Raw genomic sequence first — 21259 nt, forward strand, 5'->3', positions numbered from 1 at the left:
TAGTCATTTTTACTGACACGCTGCTGCATGCAGATTGATTGGATGACTAATGTCTTTTGTGGCCAAATTTGGTGTGATTTGGTCCAGTGGTTTTGTTGTTTACTCCATGGGAATTATGCACATTACATTTATATATATACCGATATATATACAGTAGAGTCTCACTTATCCAACGTAAACAGGCAGGCTAAACATTGGATAAGCGAATATGTTGGATAATAAGCAGAGATTAAGGAAAAGCCTATTAAACATCAAATTAGGTTATGATTTTACAAATTAAGTACCAAAACATCATGTTATACAACAAATTTGACAGAAAAAGTAGTTCAATATGCAGTAATACTATATAGTAATTACTGTATTTATGAATTTAGCACCAAAATATCACAATATACTGAAAACATTGACTACAAAAATGTGTTGGATAATCCAGAACGTTGGATAAGCGAGTGTTGGATAAGTGAGACTCTACTGTGTGTGTATGTGTGTGTATATATATATATATATATATATATATATATATATATACACACACACACATATACAGTAGAGTCTCACTTATCCAACATAAACGGGCCGGCAGAACGTTGGATAAGCGAATATGTTGGATAATAAGGATTAAGGATAACCCTATTAAACATCAAATTAAGTTATGATTTTACAAATTAAGTACAAAAACATCATGTTAGACAAAAAAATTGGCAGAAAAAGTAGTTCAGTACACAGTAATGCTATATAGTAATTACTGTATTTACGAATTTAGAACCAAAATATCACGATATATTGAAAGCATTGACTACAAAAATGCGTTGGATAATCCAGAACGTTGGATAAGCGAGTGTTGGATAAGTGAGACTCATTCTATTATTATTATATTATTATTGTAGTATATTATCATATTATTACTATTATATTATTATTATATTATTCATTATTCATGACTACATTGAAACTACAATAGAGAGAAACCAGTGTGGAAACTGCAAGAGGTACCATAGATTGTTGTACATGAAAATAATGGCAGTAAATAGTTTTTGATTTATTAAATACAGTTATATATTACAATTATACATTTTTGTTGTTTAAACTATATATATTGTGAAATTATGGTTTTTTTCTCGAAGTGTCACACTACCCAAGTCATGCTAGATTTTTTGGTGAATTTTGACACACCAAGTGCAAAAGGTTGCCCATCATTGGTCTAAGCACTAAATAAGCAACAACTACTCTAAATAAAGGGACCATCCCTTTCGGACCATCCTACCTCCGTGACCGCATCTCTGTCTACGAACCCACGCGTTCACTTCGGTCGTCTGGAGAGGCCCTGCTCGTGATCCCGCCTGCGTCGCAAGCGCGGTTGGTGGGGACACGAGACGGGGCCCTCTCCGTGGTGGCCCCCCGACTCTGGAACACCCTCCCCAAGGATCTCAGACAGGCCCCTACATTGGCAGTCTTCAGAAAGAACTTGAAGACCTGGCTGTTCCAATGTGCCTTCCCAGATTAATAGGAAATCTCCAATACCAAGTCCCATCAGCACTTTATTAGAACTAAGATCGTATATCGCACTCTGCACTTGCCCTAGAAGCCTTATATATCACCTGTCACATCAGCACTTTTAATCTTGTACCCATTACTCTGGCCCGGCCCAGTTCTACTGTGTTTTAGCGTATTGTTTATTGCTTGTTGTTTATACTGTTTTAATTGTTTTTAATTTGCCTTTGTTTTGTATTGTTATATTGTGTGTTGAGGCCTTGGCCTTTGTAAGCCGCATCGAGTCCTTCGGGAGATGCTAGCGGGGTACAAATAAAGTTTAATAATAATAATAATAATAAAATGTGTTGTTATATCATCATTATTATTATCATTATTACAGTTCTCCCTTCTGCAACCTGCTGACCCCCTCCTCCCACCTCAAGGAATGAGCTTTGGCCACAACAGACAAGACACAACACTTTGACCCTCGACCAGATGCTGTGTGTGTGTGTGTTGCTGGGCCAGCTCTTTCTTGTTACTTAATTCCTAGCTGATTCCCCCCTGTCCCCATTCCTCCCTTCCGTCCCTTTGTACCCGGTGTAGATGCCCCGGATGCCCTCGTTGCGGAGGATGCTGCCCACGGCGTGGAAGCTGGTCTTGTACTCCTTGGTCTTGGCCCCCTCCCCGCTCAGCTGCATGCGGTTCTTCACCAGGTCCAGCGGCTGCACAAACACCGTGGCCCCCATCCTGCAACACAGAGAGAAAGAGAGAGAGAGAAGGGAAAGCAGGGGTCAAGGCGGGATTCGGAAACAAGACCTTGAAGGAGGAGAGAGTTGTCCAGCGCTGGGCACAAAGGGTTCCTTGGTGGAATTCCCCGTTGTCCCTCTTTGCATGCAACTTTCTAGGCCAGGGGTCCTCAAACTTTTTAAGCCGAGGGCTGGTCCACTATCCTTCAGACTGTTGAGGGGCCGGATTCTCATTTGAAAAAAAAAAATACAAACAAATTCTGATGCAGACTGCATATGTCTTATTTGTAGTGCAAAAACAACAACAACAACAACAACAATTAAAGAACAATACAATATTTAAAAATAAAAACAATTTTAACCAACATACATTTATCAGGATTTCAATGGGAAGTGTGGTCCTGCTTCTGGCCAATGAGATAGTCAAGTTAATTAGGGTTGTTGTTGTTGTTGTTGTGTGCCTTCAAGTCATTTCAGACTTTGGGTGAGCCGAAGTCTAAAATTTATTTATTTATTTACTGCATTTATTTACTACATTTGTATCACACCCTTCTCACCCAAAGGGGACTCAGAGCGGCTTACAAATTATATGTACATACAGTATATTATATTATTAGCACAGCACAATATTAGCATTATATATTACTATATTGAACTATACCACTATACTGTAATATTATTAGTAATATTATATGTTGTCACGCTCACTTCAAACGACCAGCATGAACGCAGATCAAAGACAGCTGCTATCAAAACCAATCTTTATTGAAGAACACACGACTTGGAAAAAGTCGAGAATGACATAATGTTTACATACAATCAATTTTATCACCTTTGTTGCAACGTCACATCACACGTAAATATCATCACCAAACCCCACCCCCTGTATCACATTTCTACTATTCCCACACAAACTACTCATTATAATTGTTTTGATTTTCAACCCCGAGTTCCCATGCTCTGCTGCCAGGTGTTTTCATGAGACATTCAGGAGTGCTGATGTTATGGCTCCAATTCCAGGGCTTGCAGACTCAGCTCTGGGAATTGGCCCCATGACAATATGTAATATAGAATATATAATTAATATTATTATATGGCATTATTATTAGTGTTATATTGTATTACATTATACTATTATTATCAATATTATATGTACATACAATATATTATATTATTAGCATAGCACAATATTAGCATTATATATTACTATATTGAACTATACCACTATACTGTAATATTATTAGTAATATTATATGTAATATAGAATATATAATTAATATTATTATATGGCATTATTATTAGTGTTATATTGTATTACATTATAATATTATTATCAACATTATATGTATATACAATATATTATATTATAAAACTGAAGGCGGGGGCCAGGTAAATGACCTCAGAGGGCCGCATCCGGCCCCCAGGCCTTAGTTTGGGGACCCCTGTTCTACGCTAACCTAAGTGGGTTGGATGATATGGCCCTGGGGGGTCCCTTCCAACTCTATTGAAGGTGGATGGGATCTTAAAAGTGTGCATTTTAGAAGAAGAAAGTGCTGAGAACAGGTTACAGAGAAGGGAGGAGGGAATGCCAAGAGCAGGGGGAAAAGGTGGGTAAGAGGTGAAGAAAGAGATCAAAATGACCTGAAAGAGATGGGAGGGGGAGTTCAGGGAAAGGGCAATCCAAGGAAACAAACAAAATAATTACTAAATAATAATACTATAATAGTAACTTTATTCTTATATCCCGCCCCATCTCTCCAGAGGGACTCAGAGCGGCTCACATGAGGACCAAGCCCAAAATAATAATAATAATAATAATAATAATAATAATAAAACTTTATTTATACCCCGCCACCATCTCCCCAATGGGGACTCGGGGCGGCTAACATGGGGCCATGCCCAGAGCAATACAACATAATAAAATATAAAAACAACATATCATAACACCATTTAAAATACAATAAATAATAATAAACAGAACATCAAGAAATCAAAAAAAAAAAAAAACCAATAAATCAAGGGCAGGCCGCTTGAACACAGAGATAAAACCCGGAGTGAGAGGGACAGAGAAGTACTCCACTATGGGCAGGGACATTTGGAAGGGGTAATCTAGAGGATAGATGTTCGGAGGGGAGTAATACGGAGATATATAAATACAGCATAAAATACAACAACAAAATGCATTTAAAACATATAAACATATAAACAAAATGCATTTAAAACATATAAACATATAAAACCCAGAAATGTGCCTTGTAGGGTTATTTGGTGGGGGGGGGGGGGGGAATCAGTAAAGAAGACATAGCCATTTGTCAATACAGTTTTGTTGCTGTAAGATTAATAGCGAAATCACAGAAGGGGAAAAAAGAGCTATTTATAAAGGACCAGAGAGGAACATTAATAAACTATATACAAATGGCCAAGCTGTCCAATGGCATTAGAGGAGGAAGTAATGAAGACTTTGTAAGAAAATGGAGGCTTGTATTTGAAAACAGTAGAGTCTCACTTATCCAACATAAACGGGCCGGCAGAACGTTGGATAAGCGAATATGTTGGATAATAAGGAGGGATTAAGGAAAAGCCTATTAAACATCAAATTAGGTTATGATTTTACAAATTAAGCACCAAAACATGTTATACAATACATTTGACAGATAAAGTAGTTCAGTACGCAGTAATGCTATGTAGTAATTACAGTAGAGTCTCACTTATCCAACACTCGCTTATCCAACGTTCTGGATTATCCAACGCATTTCTGTAGTCAATGTTTCCAATATATCGTGATATTTTGGTGCTAAATTCGTAAATACAGTAATTACTACATAATATTACTGCGTATTGAACTGCTTTTCCTGTCAAATTTGTTGTATAACATGATGTTTTGGTGCTTAATTTGTAAAATCATAAACTAATTTGATGTAGACTTTTCCTTAATCCCTCCTTATTATCCAACATATTCGCTTATCCAACGTTCTGCCAGCCCGTTTATGTTGGATAAGTGAGACTCTACTGTACTGTATTTACGTATTTAGCACCAAAATATCACGATGTATTGAAAACATTGACTACAAAAATGCGTTGGATAATCTAGAACGTTGGATAAGTGAGTGTTGGATAAGTGAGACTCTACTATATATCCAAATGGCCAAGCTGTTCAATGGCATTAGAGGAGGAAGTAATGAAGACTTTGTAAGAAAATGGAGGCTTGTATTTGAATATTTAGAAAGGAAGACAAAGGTAGAGACATTAAAATAGTAGCAAGGGGAAAGTTATTCATTAATATAAAGATAAGGGTAGATTTTAATGAGATATTAGTTTCACATTGAGTGATGTCAGAAGTCATGGGTGGGGGTTCATGGGTGAAGGAAGCGGGTGGGTTGAGTAGACAGATGTATCTGTATTGTGTGAATCTGATGTATTTCTTTTTCCCCCTTTACATTCTGTATACCACTTTTACACAATAACAATTACATACACACACACATATATAATAAAAGACTATAAAACACATAGTGTAGATCAATCTGGTGTGGTGCTCTGCTTTCACAATTGTACCCACCCAATAGTGTTATTCTGCAGATTAAACTACTGCATTTTAACCTCATTTCTAGTTTCTCATTGGAAATAGATACTTGAAATATTTGGCCACTGTGCCTCAACACTAGAATCCTATCAGGAAGAAACAACTGATGGGAGGTGGTGGTGGGGGCTCCTTTGGTGAAGAGCTTTATAATCAAGCCAATGTTCTTCAGCTGAGGGTCTGTGTACTACTATAGGACCTCAGGGATCCCTTTCAACTCAACACACCTGTGCATTGGGGAGGAAAAACCTCTAAAGCAGGCCTGGGCAAAGTCTGGCCCTCCTCCAGCTGTTTTGAACTTCAACTCCTAGAATTCCTAATGGCCTACCAGCACTGTCCAAAGCTAATAATAATAATAATAATAAAACTTTATTTATACCCCGCCACCATCTCCCCGTGAGGACTCGGGGCGGCTCACAATGTTACAAAAGTAACAGCGAAAATACATTAACAATACACACAGTTTAAAACACAAGAAGATGATAAAACAAGTTAAAACAAAGATTTAAACAACAGTAATAATATCAATAGTAATAATATCAAACAACCACCAATGCAATTCAGTCAACTTCAAAGGTGGGGGGACTACAGCAGCAATATAAGATAAAATCATTAGATTAAAATATCCCAGTGAAAGGAACCTAATAAGCTGGGTGGACTTGATGACCCCTGGGAGTCCCTTCCTACTCAACCAACCTGATTCTAGGATTCTTTCTCCCTTTTTCGGCCCGTTCATAGGCTATAATGTTTGGAGAGGGAGGGAGCCTCTTAATCCTCCTCATTCCCTGCAACAGAAATGCCAGGCGGGAGAGGGATTAACATTTTTGGCATTGCTGAAAAGGTATGGAAGAGTCGCTCAAGGGACACCCACAATCCAATCCCTCCCAACAGATGGTCATCCAGCCTCTGCTTCAAAGCCTCAAGAGAAGGAAGGAGACAACACGGGACTCCCAGGCAGAAGCAGACTCTTCAATCAAAAACAGTTCTGATGATAACGATATTCTTCCTAATGTTTACAATTTTTTTTCGTGTCAGGAGCAACCAGAGTTGCTTCTGGAGTGAGAGAATTGGCCGTCTGCAAGGACATTGCCCAGGGAATGCCCAGATGTTTTGATGTTTTACCATCCTTGTGGGAGGCTTCTCTCATATCCCCCGCAAGGAGCTGGAGCTGATAGAGGGAGCTCATCCGCGCTCTCCCTGGGTGTGATTCAAACCTGGCAGCCTTCAGGTCAGCAACCCAACCTTCAAGTCACAAGGTTTTTATCCCCTAGGCCACCGGAGGCTCCAATAATGTTTACATGGAATCCTGGAGTCTGAATCCAAGGCCCACTTGTGTCTCTGGTGCAACAGAAAACAAAACTCTTTTCAAATATTTAATTACAGGATTTATGTTCCTTCATCCATGCTAAACATCCTTGCAGCGCCTTCAGCTGCTCCTCAGAAGGATTCATAGTTTCCAGACCAGGCATGGGCCAACGTGGAGGTCCCTTCAAGAATTCCTAACGGCCTACCAGCACTGTCCAAAGCTGGGTGGACTTGATGACCCCTGGGAGTCCCTTCCTACTCAACCAACCTGATTCTAGGATTCTTTCTCCCTTTTTCGGCCGTTCATAGGCTGTAATGTTTGGGGAAAGAGGGAGGGAGCCTCTTAATCCTCCTCATTCCCTGTAATAGAAATGCCAGGCGGGAGAGGGATTAACATTTTTGGCATTGCTGAAAATTTATTTATTTGTTTATTTCCAACATTTATATCCCGCCCTTCTCACCCGAAGGGACTCAGGGCGGTGTACAAAATTGGCAACCATTCGAAGCCTACACATAATTAAAACAGCAAAGAAAATCCAATAAAACAATTAAAACAATATAAAAATATAAAACCTATGATTAAAATCCATTTCTCCAAAAACCTTGTGTTGTAGCCGTAAATTGGTATGGAAGAGTCCCTCAAGGGCCACCCACAATCCAATCCCTCCCAACAGATGGCCATCCAGCCTCTGCTTCAAAGCCTCAAGAGAAGGAAGGAGACTCCACGGGACCCCCATGCAGAAGCAGACTCTTCAATCAAAAACAGTTCTGATGATAACGATATTCTTCCTAATGTTTACATGGAATCCTGGAGTCTGAATCCAAGGCCCACTTGTGTCCCAGTCACTGGTGCAACAGAAAACAAACTCTTCGAATATTTCATTACAGGTTTTATGTTCCTTTATCCATGCTAAACATCCTTGCAGCACCTTCAGCTGCTCCTCAGAAGGATCCATAGTTTCCAGACCAGGCATGGGCCAACTTGGAGGTCCCTTCTAACAAGCTACACCAGGCAAATTCCCTCCAGGTGTTTTGGACTTCAACTCCAGCTGTTAGGAATCATGGGAGTTGCCCATCTCAGCTTTGAAAGGTTAGTAGAGAAACACTGATATAATTGAATCACAGGGTTGGAAGGGACCCCTAAGGGCCACCCAGTCCAACCCGCTTCTGCCATGAAGGTAAAAACACAATCGAAGCCCTCCCAATATAACGTAAATATATGCAGTCATGCCGGCCACATGACCATGGAGGTGTCTATGGACAACGCCAGCTCTTTGGCTTAGAAATGGAGATGAGCACCAACCCCCAGAGTTGGTCACGACTGGACTTAACGTCAGGGGAAACCTTTACCTTTTATTATCATGTAATAGAGAATATAACATACAGTATTATTATAGTATCCTGTTTCCCCTAAAATAAGACATCCCCAGAAAATAAGACCTAGTAGAGATTTTGCTGAATTGCTAAATATAAGGCCTCCCCCGAAAGTAAGACCTAGCACCGTTTGTGTTTGGAAGCATAACCTCCGAACAGAACACCAGAGAATGCAGGTTTCGTATATGTACATACCATAGATTTTTGTACATGGAAATAGCGGTAGTAACAAGAATTTCTTGATAGGATTCACAGTTTGTCTGGTTATGCTGGTTTGTGATGACAACTACTGTACAGGATATAATAAATGTTCATTTTTTTTTTGTTCATCAATAAATGTGAACTCTCTTCATGGAAAAGTAAGACATCCCCTGAAAATAAGACCTAGAGCACCTTTGGGAGCAAAAATTAATATAAGACACTGTCTTATTTTCGGGGAAACACGGTATGTTATTATATATTATATTATTAAATAACAGAATACTAGAATAGAATAATAGGATCCTAAGGTTGGAAGGGGCCCCCAAGGGCTTCCCAGTCCAATGCTCTTCTGCCTTCCTGCAGGAAAGACACCAACAAAACCCTCCCAACATGTAACCAAACAGCCTCATAGACATTAGTGAGCTCATGGAGAAATTTAATATAACATATTATTATATAACATTAATATATTATATAAATTTTCTATTATGCATTAATAATATAATATTGACATACATTATTACATAATAAATAACATTTTATTTATTGTTATATATTAATATAACATAGAATATTAATATATTATAGAAATCATATATTATACATTAATAATACTATTGACATATCATATTGCATAATAGAGAATATAACATTTTATTATATTATTTTATTACAGTAGAGTCTCACTTATCCAACATAAACGGGCCGGCAGAATGTTGGATAAGCAAATATGTTGGATAACAAGGAGAGATTAAGAAGAAGCCTGTTAAACATCAAATTAGCTTATGATTTTACAAATTAAGCACCAAAACATCATGTTATACAACAAATTTGACAGAAAAAGTAGCTCAATACACAGTAATGTTATGTTGTAATTACAGTATTTACAAATTTAGCACCAAAATATCACGATGTATTGAAAGCACTGACTACAAAAATGCGTTGGATAATCCAGAACGTTGGATAAGCGAATGTTGGATAAGTGAGACTCTACTGTATTATCTTTATATATAAATGAGTGATGGCATCACGGTGACCAACAAAACAACAAAACTTGTTGCCCCCCAACCTCTAAATTTGACAACACAACCCATCATCCAGCCTCTAGGTTGATACAACAAAAAGAAAAGAAAAATAAAGTCCTAATTAGAGGGAAAGGAATAATTGTTTTTATCCAATTGCTGCCAGTTAGAGGACTAATCTCTGCCCACTTGGTCTCCTAGCAACCAACTCAGCCCAGGGGACAGGCAGATTTAAGCCTCGGCCTCTTCCACAGATTATCTAATTTGCACTGGATTATATGGCAGTGTAGACTCAAGGCCCTTCCACACAGTTATATAACCCATTTATAATCTTATATTATCTGCTTTGGATTATCTGGACTCCACACTGCCATATAATCCACTTCAGTGTGCATTTTATACAGCTGTGTAGAAGGGGCCTCAGATAATCCAGTTCTAAGCTGATAATATAAGATTATAAATATAATATGTAATAATTACTATGATATAATAATACAGAACAATATAATCTCTAAAATCAGGACAGTAAATAAAGATCAACACTCTGAAAGCATAAGCCACAGCAACGTGTGGCCAGGCAAAGCTAGTGTTATTATAGATTATATTATTATATGATAGAATACTAGAATAGGAATAGAATCATAGAATGCTAAGGATGGAAGGGTCCCCCAAAGGCCATCCAGTCCAACCCTCTTCTGTCTTTCCTGCAGGTAAAACACCATCAAAACCCTCCCAACAGATGACCAAACTGCCTCACAGACATTAGAAGGTTCATGGAGAAATACAATATAATAATTTAATAATACTATATTGGCCAAAGGCATTAGAATATTATAGATTATATTATTATATGATAGAATACTAGAATAGGAATAGAATCATAGAATGCTAAGGATGGAAGGGTCCCCCAAAGGCCATCCAGTCCAACCCTCTTCTGCCTTTCCTGCAGGTAAAACACCATCAAAACCCTCCCAACAGATGACCAAACAGTCTCACAGACATTGGAAGGTTCATGGAGAAATACAATATAATAATTTAATAATACTATATTGGCCAAAGGCATTAGAATATTATAGATTATATTATCATATGATAGAATACTAGAATAGGAATAGAATCATAGAATGCTAAGGATGGAAGGGTCCCCCAAAGGCCATCCAGTCCAACCCTCTTCTGCCTTTCCTGCAGGTAAAACACCATCAAAACCCTCCCAACAGATGACCAAACAGTCTCACAGACATTGGAAGGTTCATGGAGAAATACAATATAATAATTTAATAATACTATATTGGCCAAAGGCATTAGAATATTATAGATTATATTATTATATGATAGAATACTAGAATAGGAATAGAATCATAGAATGCTAAGGATGGAAGGGTCCCCCAAAGGCCATCCAGTCCAACCCTCTTCTGCCTTTCCTGCAGGTAAAACACCATCAAAACCCTCCCAACAGATGACCAAACAGTCTCACAGACATTGGAAGGTTCATGGAGAAATACAATATAATAATTTAATAATACTATATTGGCCAAAGGCATTAGAATATTATAGATTATATTATCATATGATAGAATACTAGAATAGGAATAGAATCATAGAATGCTAAGGATGGAAGGGTCCCCCAAAGGCCATCCAGTCCAACCCTCTTCTGCCTTTCCTGCAGGTAAAACACCATCAAAACCCTCCCAACAGATGACCAAACAGTCTCACAGACATTGGAAGGTTCATGGAGAAATACAATATAATAATTTAATAATACTATATTGGCCAAAGGCATTAGAATATTATAGATTATATTATTATATGATAGAATACTAGAATAGGAATAGAATCATAGAATGCTAAGGATGGAAGAGTCCCCCAAAGGCCATCCAATCCAACCCTCTTCTGCCTTTCCTGCAGGTAAAACACCATCAAAACCCTCCCAACAGATGACCAAACAGTCTCACAGACATTGGAAGGTTCATGGAGAAATACAATATAATAATTTAATAATACTATATTGGCCAAAGGCATTAGAATATTATAGATTATATTATTATATGATAGAATACTAGAATAGGAATAGAATTATAGAATGCTAAGGATGGAAGGGTCCCCCAAAGGCCATCCAATCCAACCCTCTTCTGCCTTTCCTGCAGGTAAAACACCATCAAAACCCTCCCAACAGATGACCAAACAGTCTCACAGACATTGGAAGGTTCATGGAGAAATACAATATAATAATTTAATAATACTATATTGGCCAAAGGCATTAGAATATTATAGATTATATTATTATATGATAGAATACTAGAATAGGAATAGAATTATAGAATGCTAAGGATGGAAGGGTCCCCCAAAGGCCATCCAATCCAACCCTCTTCTGCCTTTCCTGCAGGTAAAACACCATCAAAACCCTCCCAACAGATGACCAAACAGTCTCACAGACATTGGAAGGTTCATGGAGAAATACAATATAATAATTTAATAATACTATATTGGCCAAAGGCATTAGAATATTATAGATTATATTATTATATGATAGAATACTAGAATAGGAATAGAATTATAGAATGCTAAGGATGGAAGGGTCCCCCAAAGGCCATCCAATCCAACCCTCTTCTGCCTTTCCTGCAGGTAAAACACCATCAAAACCCTCCCAACAGATGACCAAACAGTCTCACAGACATTAGAAGGTTCATAGAGAAATACAATAATATAATACAATATAATAATTTAATAAAATATATTACTATATTGACTAAAATAACAGGCCTGGGCAAACTTGGGCCCTCCAGGTGTTTTGGACTACAACTCCCACAATTCCTAGCAGCCTACCGGCTGCTAGGAATTGTGGGAGTTGTAGTCCAAAACACCTGGAGGGCCCAAGTTTGCCCAGGCCTACATTAGAAGGTTTGTGGAGATAAGAGAATCCTAGAAGGGACCCTCAAAGGCCATCTAGTCCGACCCCCTCATTCCCTTCTGCAGGAAAAGCCCCCTTCGAGCCCTCCCGACAGAGGCCCTGACTTCTCCCGGTCCCCTTCCCCTTGCTCTCACCCGGCCAAACCCCCGAAGAGGAACTTGATGGACTTCGGGGAAGTCTTAGGCTTCGCGTCCGCCATCTTGGGCCTTTTGCCGCCGGGACCAAGGTGACTCCGGACCGGCTGAAAGGGAAACAGCGGTGGGCGGGCCTTCCGGCTGCCAAATAAGCGGCCTGCTTTTGACAAGGAGGCGGGACTTCCGGCGAGGAAAAAACCTTAACACGACAAGGGGGAGGGAGCGAGAAGGGCGTGGCTAAGCGGGCAGGGGGCGTGGTAAGATGAGGGGCGTGGCTAAGCGGGCTTTTATTTTATTTTATTTTTTCCTCCGCGCCTGCGCAGTACGAGGAGGGAAATGCCATTCACCCATGTGAGTTTTGCAGATTGGGAAAAAGTGAGTTTTTGGAATTAAATGGCTTCTCTGTGTCGTCTAAGCTGATGATATGACTCCAGACAGCAAACAGTGAAGTCCCACTGAACAGAGGGTGCCTTCAGGCAACAACAGCCAGGCTATCTCTATACAGAGAGACCCTCACTGATTGACTTTGCACCTTCATGGCTACCCAATGCTATTCAAGCTTGTTCATTGCAATGTTTACACTTGTTTTAAACAGGCAAGGGTTTTTCCTCCCACCCAGGGCATTATTCCACGAGCATATAATAATAATAATAATTATTATTATTATTATTAATAAATAATAATAATTAATAAAGATTAATAATAATAAATAATAATAAGTAATAATAAAGATAGAACTTCAAAGACTCTGGCAGAAACCAGTGCAGGTGGTCCCGGTGGTGATGGGCACATTGGGTGCCATGCCAAAAGATCTCAGCCGGCATTTGGAAACAATAGACGTTGACAAAATTACGATCTGCCAACTGCAAAAGGCCACCCTGCTGGGATCTGCGCGCATCATCCGAAAATACATCACACGGTCCTTGACACTTGGGAAGTGTCCGACTTGTGATTTTGTGATACGAAATCCTGCATGTCTATCTTGTTTGCTGTGTCATAATATAATAATAATAATAATAATAATAATAATAATAATATATACACACCACTTCCTTCACTGCCAACAGAACCTCTGAACAAACCCCTGAGGATGCCCCCAGGCAACAACAGCCAGGCTATTTCTATGTACATTTTGTCATTTATTTACAATATATTTATATTCTGCCACCCCAAAGGAGACTCAGGGCAGATTACAATGCACATATACATGGCAAACATTCAATGCCATTAGACATATGGCATATATAGACAGATACAGAGGCAATTTAACATTTTCCAGCTTCTGGCTTCATGAGGGTATCCTTGATTCCGGCCACAGGGGGGGGCTACTGCTTCATTATCCACTGTGACACCAAATCCTTGATGGAGTACTTCCTCATTCCTTTCTGCACACTGATGGACTTTTTTATGGTGTCCTAAATTAGTTAAATTAGCCTCCCCACATAAGCAGTACCTAAATTTTCTACTCAATAGATGCGACTATATTTCAGGTTGCTTAGGTCAACAGCGAGCGAGGCTATTTTTTAATGGTCGGGCGCTCAATCCGCCCCGGGCTGGCTTTGAACTCACGACCTCTCAGTCAGTAGTGATTTATTGCAGCTGGCTACTAACCAGCTGCGCCACAGCCCAGCCCTTCTTTAATTGACTTTGCAAACTTTCTGGATACTCAATGGTATTCAAGCTTGCTCATTGAAACATCCACACTTGCTTTAATTAGACAAGGATTCCTTCTCCCACCCTGGACATTATTCCACAGGGATATATAGATGCACTCCACTTGCTTCACTGCCAACAGAATCTTTAGCCACAGACGCAGATGGTGAACCATCAGGAGAGAATGCTGCTGGGACATATTGGCCATGCAGCCCGGAAAACTCACAGCAACTTGTTGGAGGGCTTGTTTGCAAAGGCCCACCCACAGGGACATGCGCAGGAATGCTGAGCGCAAGCTCACAACAGATCACATCAACACGTCCTCCTCCTGGCAGCACAATGGCATTCCTGGCTCCGCTATGCCAAGCATCCCCTTCCTTCCTCCTCCGCATTTTGCAGCAGAATATACCGCTTTTACCACATATGTATTTTTTTGTTGGGAATGGTAAATGATGCCACTGATAAGAAAAATATGGTTTATATCGTTTTATGCCAGACACTGGAAAGAAAGAATTATTCTCTCTGTAAACAAGTGGTTGATCAAACTGCTAAACTTTGCAAAGTGTGTCACCTTAGAAATAAAACAATGCAATGTTTTCAAAATACAGTAAGAGAAAGCCTTTTGCAGCATATTTGGGTAGAATATTTAAAGGCTGGTAAATAATAGCATTGATTATAAATATAGTACACTAGCTGTGCCCGGCCACGCGTTGCTGTGGCAAAGTGGTGGTGGTATTGGTAAAAATTGTTGTGTAATTTTTATTTGACATTATTTGTATTTTTTATTAATTTTATTGTAAGTTATCTTTTTATTTATTATATTTTATTATTTTCTTTTATTATTTTTAGTTATTTTCTGTTATTATAGTATTTTATTGTATTAATTTTTTAGTGTTTTTTATTATTTTTTATTGGGTTGCTAGGAGACCAAGTTGGAGGAGCTTAGCCTTCTAACTGGCAGCAATGGGATAAAAGCAATTATTCCTCTCTCTCTAATTAGGACTTTATTTTTCTTTTATTTTTGTTGTATCAACCTAGAGCCGTGGATGATGGGTTGTGTTGTCAAATTTCGAGGTTGGGGGGCCTGTAGTTTTGTTGTTTTGTGGGTCGCCGTGATGCCATCACTCTTTTATATATATAGATTGTTAGAAAGAAGAGCAAGATGGTGATCAAAGTTGTACAATTAGGTCTCCTTTGAATAGTTTATGCAAATGTTACACACACACATATTATTATATACACATACATATACATATGTACACACACATACCCTGTTTCCCTGAAAATAAGACATCCCCAGAAAATAAGACCTAGTAGAGGTTTTGCTGAATTGCTAAATATAAGGCCTCCCCTGAAAGTAAGACCTAGCAAAGTTTTTGTTTGGAAGCATATGTACCATAGTTTGTAGAACATGGAAATAATGATAGTAATAAATTCTTGATAGGATTCACAGTTTGTCTGGTTATGCTGGTTTGAGATGACAACTATTGTACAGTATATAATAAATGTTCAATTTTTGTTCAACAATAAATGTAAATTTTTCTTCATGGAAAAATAAGACATCCCCTGAAAATATTACAGTAGAGTCTCACTTATCCAACGTTCTGGATTATCCAACACATTTTTGTAGTCAATGTTTTCAATATATCATGGTATTTTGGTGCTAAATTCGTAAATACAGTAATTACTGCATAGCATTACTGCGGATTGAACTACTTTTTCTGTCAAATTTGTTGTTAAACATGATGTTTTGATGCTTAATTTGTACAATCATAACCTAATTTGATGTGTAATAGGCTTTTCCTTAATCCCTCCTTATTATCCAACATATTCGCTTATCCAACGTTCTGCTGGCCCATTTATGTTGGATAAGTGAGACTCTACTGTATATACAATATATTATATTATTAAAACTGATATAAAATATTATATTATAAAACTGAGGGCGGGGGCCAGGTAAATGACCTTGGAGGGCCGCATCCGGCCCCCGGGCCTTAGTTTGGGGACCCCTGATCCACACAGTCGAAGGCTTTAGAATAGTCAATAAAGCAGAAGTAGATGTTTTTCTGGAACTCCCTGCCTTCCTCCATGACCCAGCATCCGGATATTGGCCATTTGGTCCCTGGTTCCTCTGCCTTTTCTAAACCCATCTTGGACATCTGGCCACTCTCGCTCCATGTCTGGCTGGAGTCTGCCAGCCGTTTGTTGATGGGCAATCCATCACTGAGTTTTCCATACGAATTATGTTGAGAATACAGTAGAGTACTCTATTATTATTATTATTTTATTATGACACAGCAAACAAGATAGATATGCTGGATTTCGTATCACAGAATCACAAGTCGAACACTTCCCAAGCGTCTAGGACTGTGTGATGTACTATTATTATTATTATTATTATTATTATTTTATTATGACACAGCAAACAAGATAGATATGCTGGATTTCGTATCACAGAATCACAAGTCGAATACTTCCCAAGTGTCTAGGACTGTGTGATGTATTATTATTATTATCATTATTATTATTATTATTATTATTATTATTATTATTATTATTATGACGCAGCAAACAAGATAGATATGCTGGATTTCGTATCACAAAATCACAAGTCGAACACTTCCCAAGTGTCTAGGACTGTGTGATATACTATTATTATTATTATTATTATTATTATTATTATTATTATTATTTTATTATGACACAGCAAACAAGATAGATATGCTGGATTTCGTATCACAGAATCACAAGTCGAACACTTCCCAAGCGTCTAGGACTGTGTGATTTATTATTATTATTATTATTATTATTATTATTATTATTATTATTATTACACAGCAAACGAGATAGATATGCTGGATTTTGTATCACAAAATCACAAGTCGAACACTTCCCAAGCGTCTAGGACTGTGTGATGTATTATTATTATTATTATTATTATTATTATTATTATTATTACACAGCAAACGAGATAGATATGCTGGATTTTGTATCACAAAATCACAAGTCGAACACTTCCCAAGTGTCTAGGACTGTGTGATATACTATTATTATTATTATTATTATTATTATTATTATTATTTTATTATGACACAGCAAACAAGATAGATATGCAGGATTTTGTGTGACTGTGTGATTTATTATTATTATTATTATTATTATTACACAGCAAACGAGATAGATATGCTGGATTTTGTATCACAAAATCACAAGTCGAACACTTCCCAAGCGTCTAGGACTGTGTGATGTATTATTATTATTATTATTATTATTATTATTATTATTATTATTATGACACAGCAAACAAGATAGATATGCAGGATTTTGTGTGACTGTGTGATTTATTATTATTATTATTATTATTATTATTATTATTATTACACAGCAAACGAGATAGATATGCTGGATTTTGTATCACAAAATCACAAGTCGAACACTTCCCAAGCGTCTAGGACTGTGTGATGTATTATTATTATTATTATTATTATTATTATTATTATTATTATTATTATTATGACACAGCAAACAAGATAGACATGCTGGATTTCGTATCACAAAATCACAAGTCGAACACTTCCCAAGTGTCTAGGACTGTGTGATGTATTTTCGGATGATGCGTGCAGATCCCAGTAGGGTGGCCTTTTGCAGTTGGCAGATCGTGATTTTGTCAATGTCTATTGTTTCCAAATGCCGGCTGAGATCTTTTGGCACGGCACCCAGTGTACCCATCACCACCGGGACCACCTGCACTGGTTTCTGCCAGAGTCTTTGAAGTTCAATCTTGAGGTCCTGAGAGCGGCTGAGTTTTTCCTGTTTATTATTATTTTTATTATTATTATTATTATTATTATTATTATTATTATTATTATTATTATCATCAATACATTTATTATTTAACTCTGATCTTATTATTATTGCATTTATTATTGTACTCTATTTATTATTGTATTTTCCTGTATTTATTATTACTGTATTATTATTGCATGTATTATTTTACTCTATTATTATTAAAAGGATACATAAGCACATTTACATTGAAGAAGATGAGAATAATGATTGGATCAGAGTTCGACAGTCTTATCTTAAATCTGAGCTTTATGTAAATATTCAAAAAACATTTAACCTACTGATGCCTCCATTAATGTAATTTTATTGGTACAGTAGTGTCTCACTTATCCAACACTCACTTATCCAACGTTCTGGATTATCAAACGCATTTTTGTAGTCAATGTTTTCAATATATCATGATATTTTGGAGCTAAATTCATAAATACAGTAATTACTACATAGCATTATTCGATTGAACTACTTTTTCTGTCAAATTTGTTGTATAACATGTTTTGGTGCTTAATTTGTAAAATCATAACCTAATTTGATGTTAAATAGGCTTTTTCTTAATCTCTCCTTATTATCCAACATATTCGCTTATCCAACGTTCTGCCGGCCCGTTTACGTTGGATAAGCAAGACTCTACTGTAATAATAATCATGATTATTAATGAAAGAAAGGAAAATTAGTACAGTAGAGTCTCACTTATCCAACATAAACGGGCCGGCAGAACGTTGGATAAGCGAATATGTTGGATAATAAGGAGAGATTAAGAAAAAGCCTATTAAACATCAAATTAGGTTATGATTTTACAAATTAAGCACCAAAACATCATGTTATACAGCAAATTTGACAGAAAAAGTAGTTCAATCCGCAGTAATGCTATGCAGTAATTACTGTATTTACGAATTTAGCACCACAATATCACGATATATTGAAAACATTCACTACAAAAATGTGTTGGATAATCCAGAACGTTGGATAAGTGAGACTCTACTGTAATACATAATACAGTAATAATAAATAGTTCCTGCTCCTTAACACAGGGTTTTGCATATGAATTATATTGAGAATTGATAATAATAGTCAAGTTTCACTTCCTGCTCCCTTCCCTTCTTTTGCTGCAACTGAGATTCAGCCTGAGGCCACGCCCACTTATCTGCATAGCCCCTCCCACCGACATGCGAGGCCCCGCCCACCGTTGGAGCGAGCAGAAGAGGCGGAAGTAAACAAGGCGGGCGCTTCCGGAAGAGGCGTGGCTTGGTGCTGTGGGCCTGTTCCCTCCGGTGAGGCCTTCCTTCTCCCGGGCGAGGACGAGGGGCGAGCGGCGGAGACACGGACGACCCCGGCCCCTCAGTCGAGAGCCCATGAGGCGGGGGGCCTGAGCCCCGCCAAGGACGGGAAGGTAAGGACAGGCAACGGGGAGGGGGAGGGGGGGGTCATGTGACGCTCTGGTCACGTGGGCGAGGAAGGAAGGACGGAAGGAGGGTCACGTGGGGCACCTGGGGACACCTGGCAAGGCCTCTGCTCTGACCACACTGCCCTGGGGACCACCTTTGGTCCAGATCCATCCGTGTTCGGGTTCACAGTGCTCTCTGGGTGCAGGTGAACTACAACTCCCACAAATCAAAGCGAATTTCCCCCAAAGGCCTCCATTATTTTGTGCTGGTCATGGGGCCTCTGTGTGCCAAGTTTGGTCCAATTCCCTCTTTGGTGGGGTTCACAAATTGTCATTGATTGCAGGTGAACTATACATCCCAGTACCTACAACTCCCACATGTCCAGGCCAATTCCCCCCCCCCCCCCCCCAAACCCACCAGTATTCAAATGTGGGTCTATTGGGTGTGCATGCCAAGTTTGGTCCAGATCCATCAATGTTTAGGGTCCCAGTGCTCTCTGGATGTAGGTGAACTACAACTCCCACAAATCAAAGCGAATTTCCCCCAAAAACCTCCAGTATTTTGTGCTGGTCATGGGGCCTCTGTGTGCCAAGTTTGGTCCAATTCCCTCTTTGGTGGGGTTCACAAATTGTCATTGATTGCAGGTGAACTATATATCCCAGTACCTACAACTCCCACATGTCCAGGCCAATTCCCCCCCCAAACCCACCAGTATTCAAATGTGGGTCTATTCAGTGTGCATGCCAAGTTTGGTCCAGATCCATCAGTGTTTGGGTTCACAGTGCTTTCTGGATGTGAGTGAACTACAAATCCCCCAAATCAAGGTGAATCTCCCCGAAAGACCATCATTATTTTTTGCTGGTCATGGGGTCTCTGCATGCCAAGTTTGGTCCAGATCCATCAGTGTTTAGGTTCACAGTGCTCTCTGGATGTAGGTGAACTACAAATCCCACAAATCAAAGCGATTTCCCCCAAAGACCATCATTATTTTGTGCTGGTCATGGGGCCTCTGTGTGCCAAGTTTGGTCCAATTCCCTCTTTGGTGGGGTTCACAAATTGTCATTGATTGCAGGTGAACTATATATCCCAGTCCCTACAACTCCCACATGTCCAGGCCAATTCCCCCCCAAACCCACCAGTATTCAAATGTGGGTCTATTGAGTGTGCATGCCAAGTTTGGTCCAGATCCATCATTGTTTGGGTTCACAGTGCTCTCTGGATATAGGTGAACTACAAATCCCCCAAATAAAGGTGAATCTCCCCCAAAGACCTCCAGTATTTTTTGCTGGTCATGGGGCCTCCAATTCCATCTTTGGTGGGGTTCAGGAATTCTCATTGATTGCAGCTGAACTATATATCCCAATACCTACAACTCCCACATGTCCAGGCCAATTCCCCCCCAAACCCACCAGTATTCAAATGTGGGTCTATTGAGTATTTGTGCCAAGTTTGGTCCAGATCCATCATTGTTTAGGGTCACAGTGCTCTCTGGATGTAGGTGAACTACAACTCCCACAAATCAAGGCGAATTTCCCCCAAAGACCTCCAGTATTTTGTGCTGGTCATGGGGCCTCTGTGTGCCAAGTTTGGTCCAATTCCATCTTTGGTGGGGTTCAGAAATTCTCATTGATTGCA

General features: G+C 38.9%; 2 protein-coding genes across 3 annotated transcripts in view; one reads left to right on the forward strand and one right to left on the reverse strand.

Moving 5' to 3' along the window:
- The window catches only part of slc25a11 (solute carrier family 25 member 11), a 32287-nt gene extending 19385 nt beyond the window's left edge, over positions 1-12902 (reverse strand). Inside the window, exons 1-2 of one of the 2 annotated variants that reach the window (XM_062958022.1) lie at positions 12744-12902; positions 2068-2220 (exon numbers count right to left, since the gene is read on the reverse strand). In XM_062958022.1, the coding sequence (XP_062814092.1) occupies positions 2068-2220; positions 12744-12808 (218 nt within the window). In that variant the 5' untranslated portion in view covers positions 12809-12902. Of the gene's footprint in view, positions 1-2067; positions 2221-6495; positions 6597-12743 lie in introns of those variants that run through there. The other variant, XM_062958021.1, reaches the window with a different exon arrangement.
- Positions 12903-19395: 6493 nt separating this feature from the next.
- rnf167 (ring finger protein 167) overlaps positions 19396-21259 on the forward strand; it is a 51643-nt gene continuing 49779 nt past the window's right edge. The window contains exon 1 of the mRNA XM_062958020.1: positions 19396-19629. The gene's annotated coding sequence lies outside the window, so the exon portion shown is untranslated. The remainder of the gene's footprint in view (positions 19630-21259) is intronic.

Source organism: Anolis carolinensis, chromosome 6 (assembly GCF_035594765.1).
Source record: "Anolis carolinensis isolate JA03-04 chromosome 6, rAnoCar3.1.pri, whole genome shotgun sequence".
In the NCBI taxonomy this organism is placed as follows: Eukaryota; Metazoa; Chordata; class Lepidosauria; order Squamata; family Dactyloidae; genus Anolis; species Anolis carolinensis.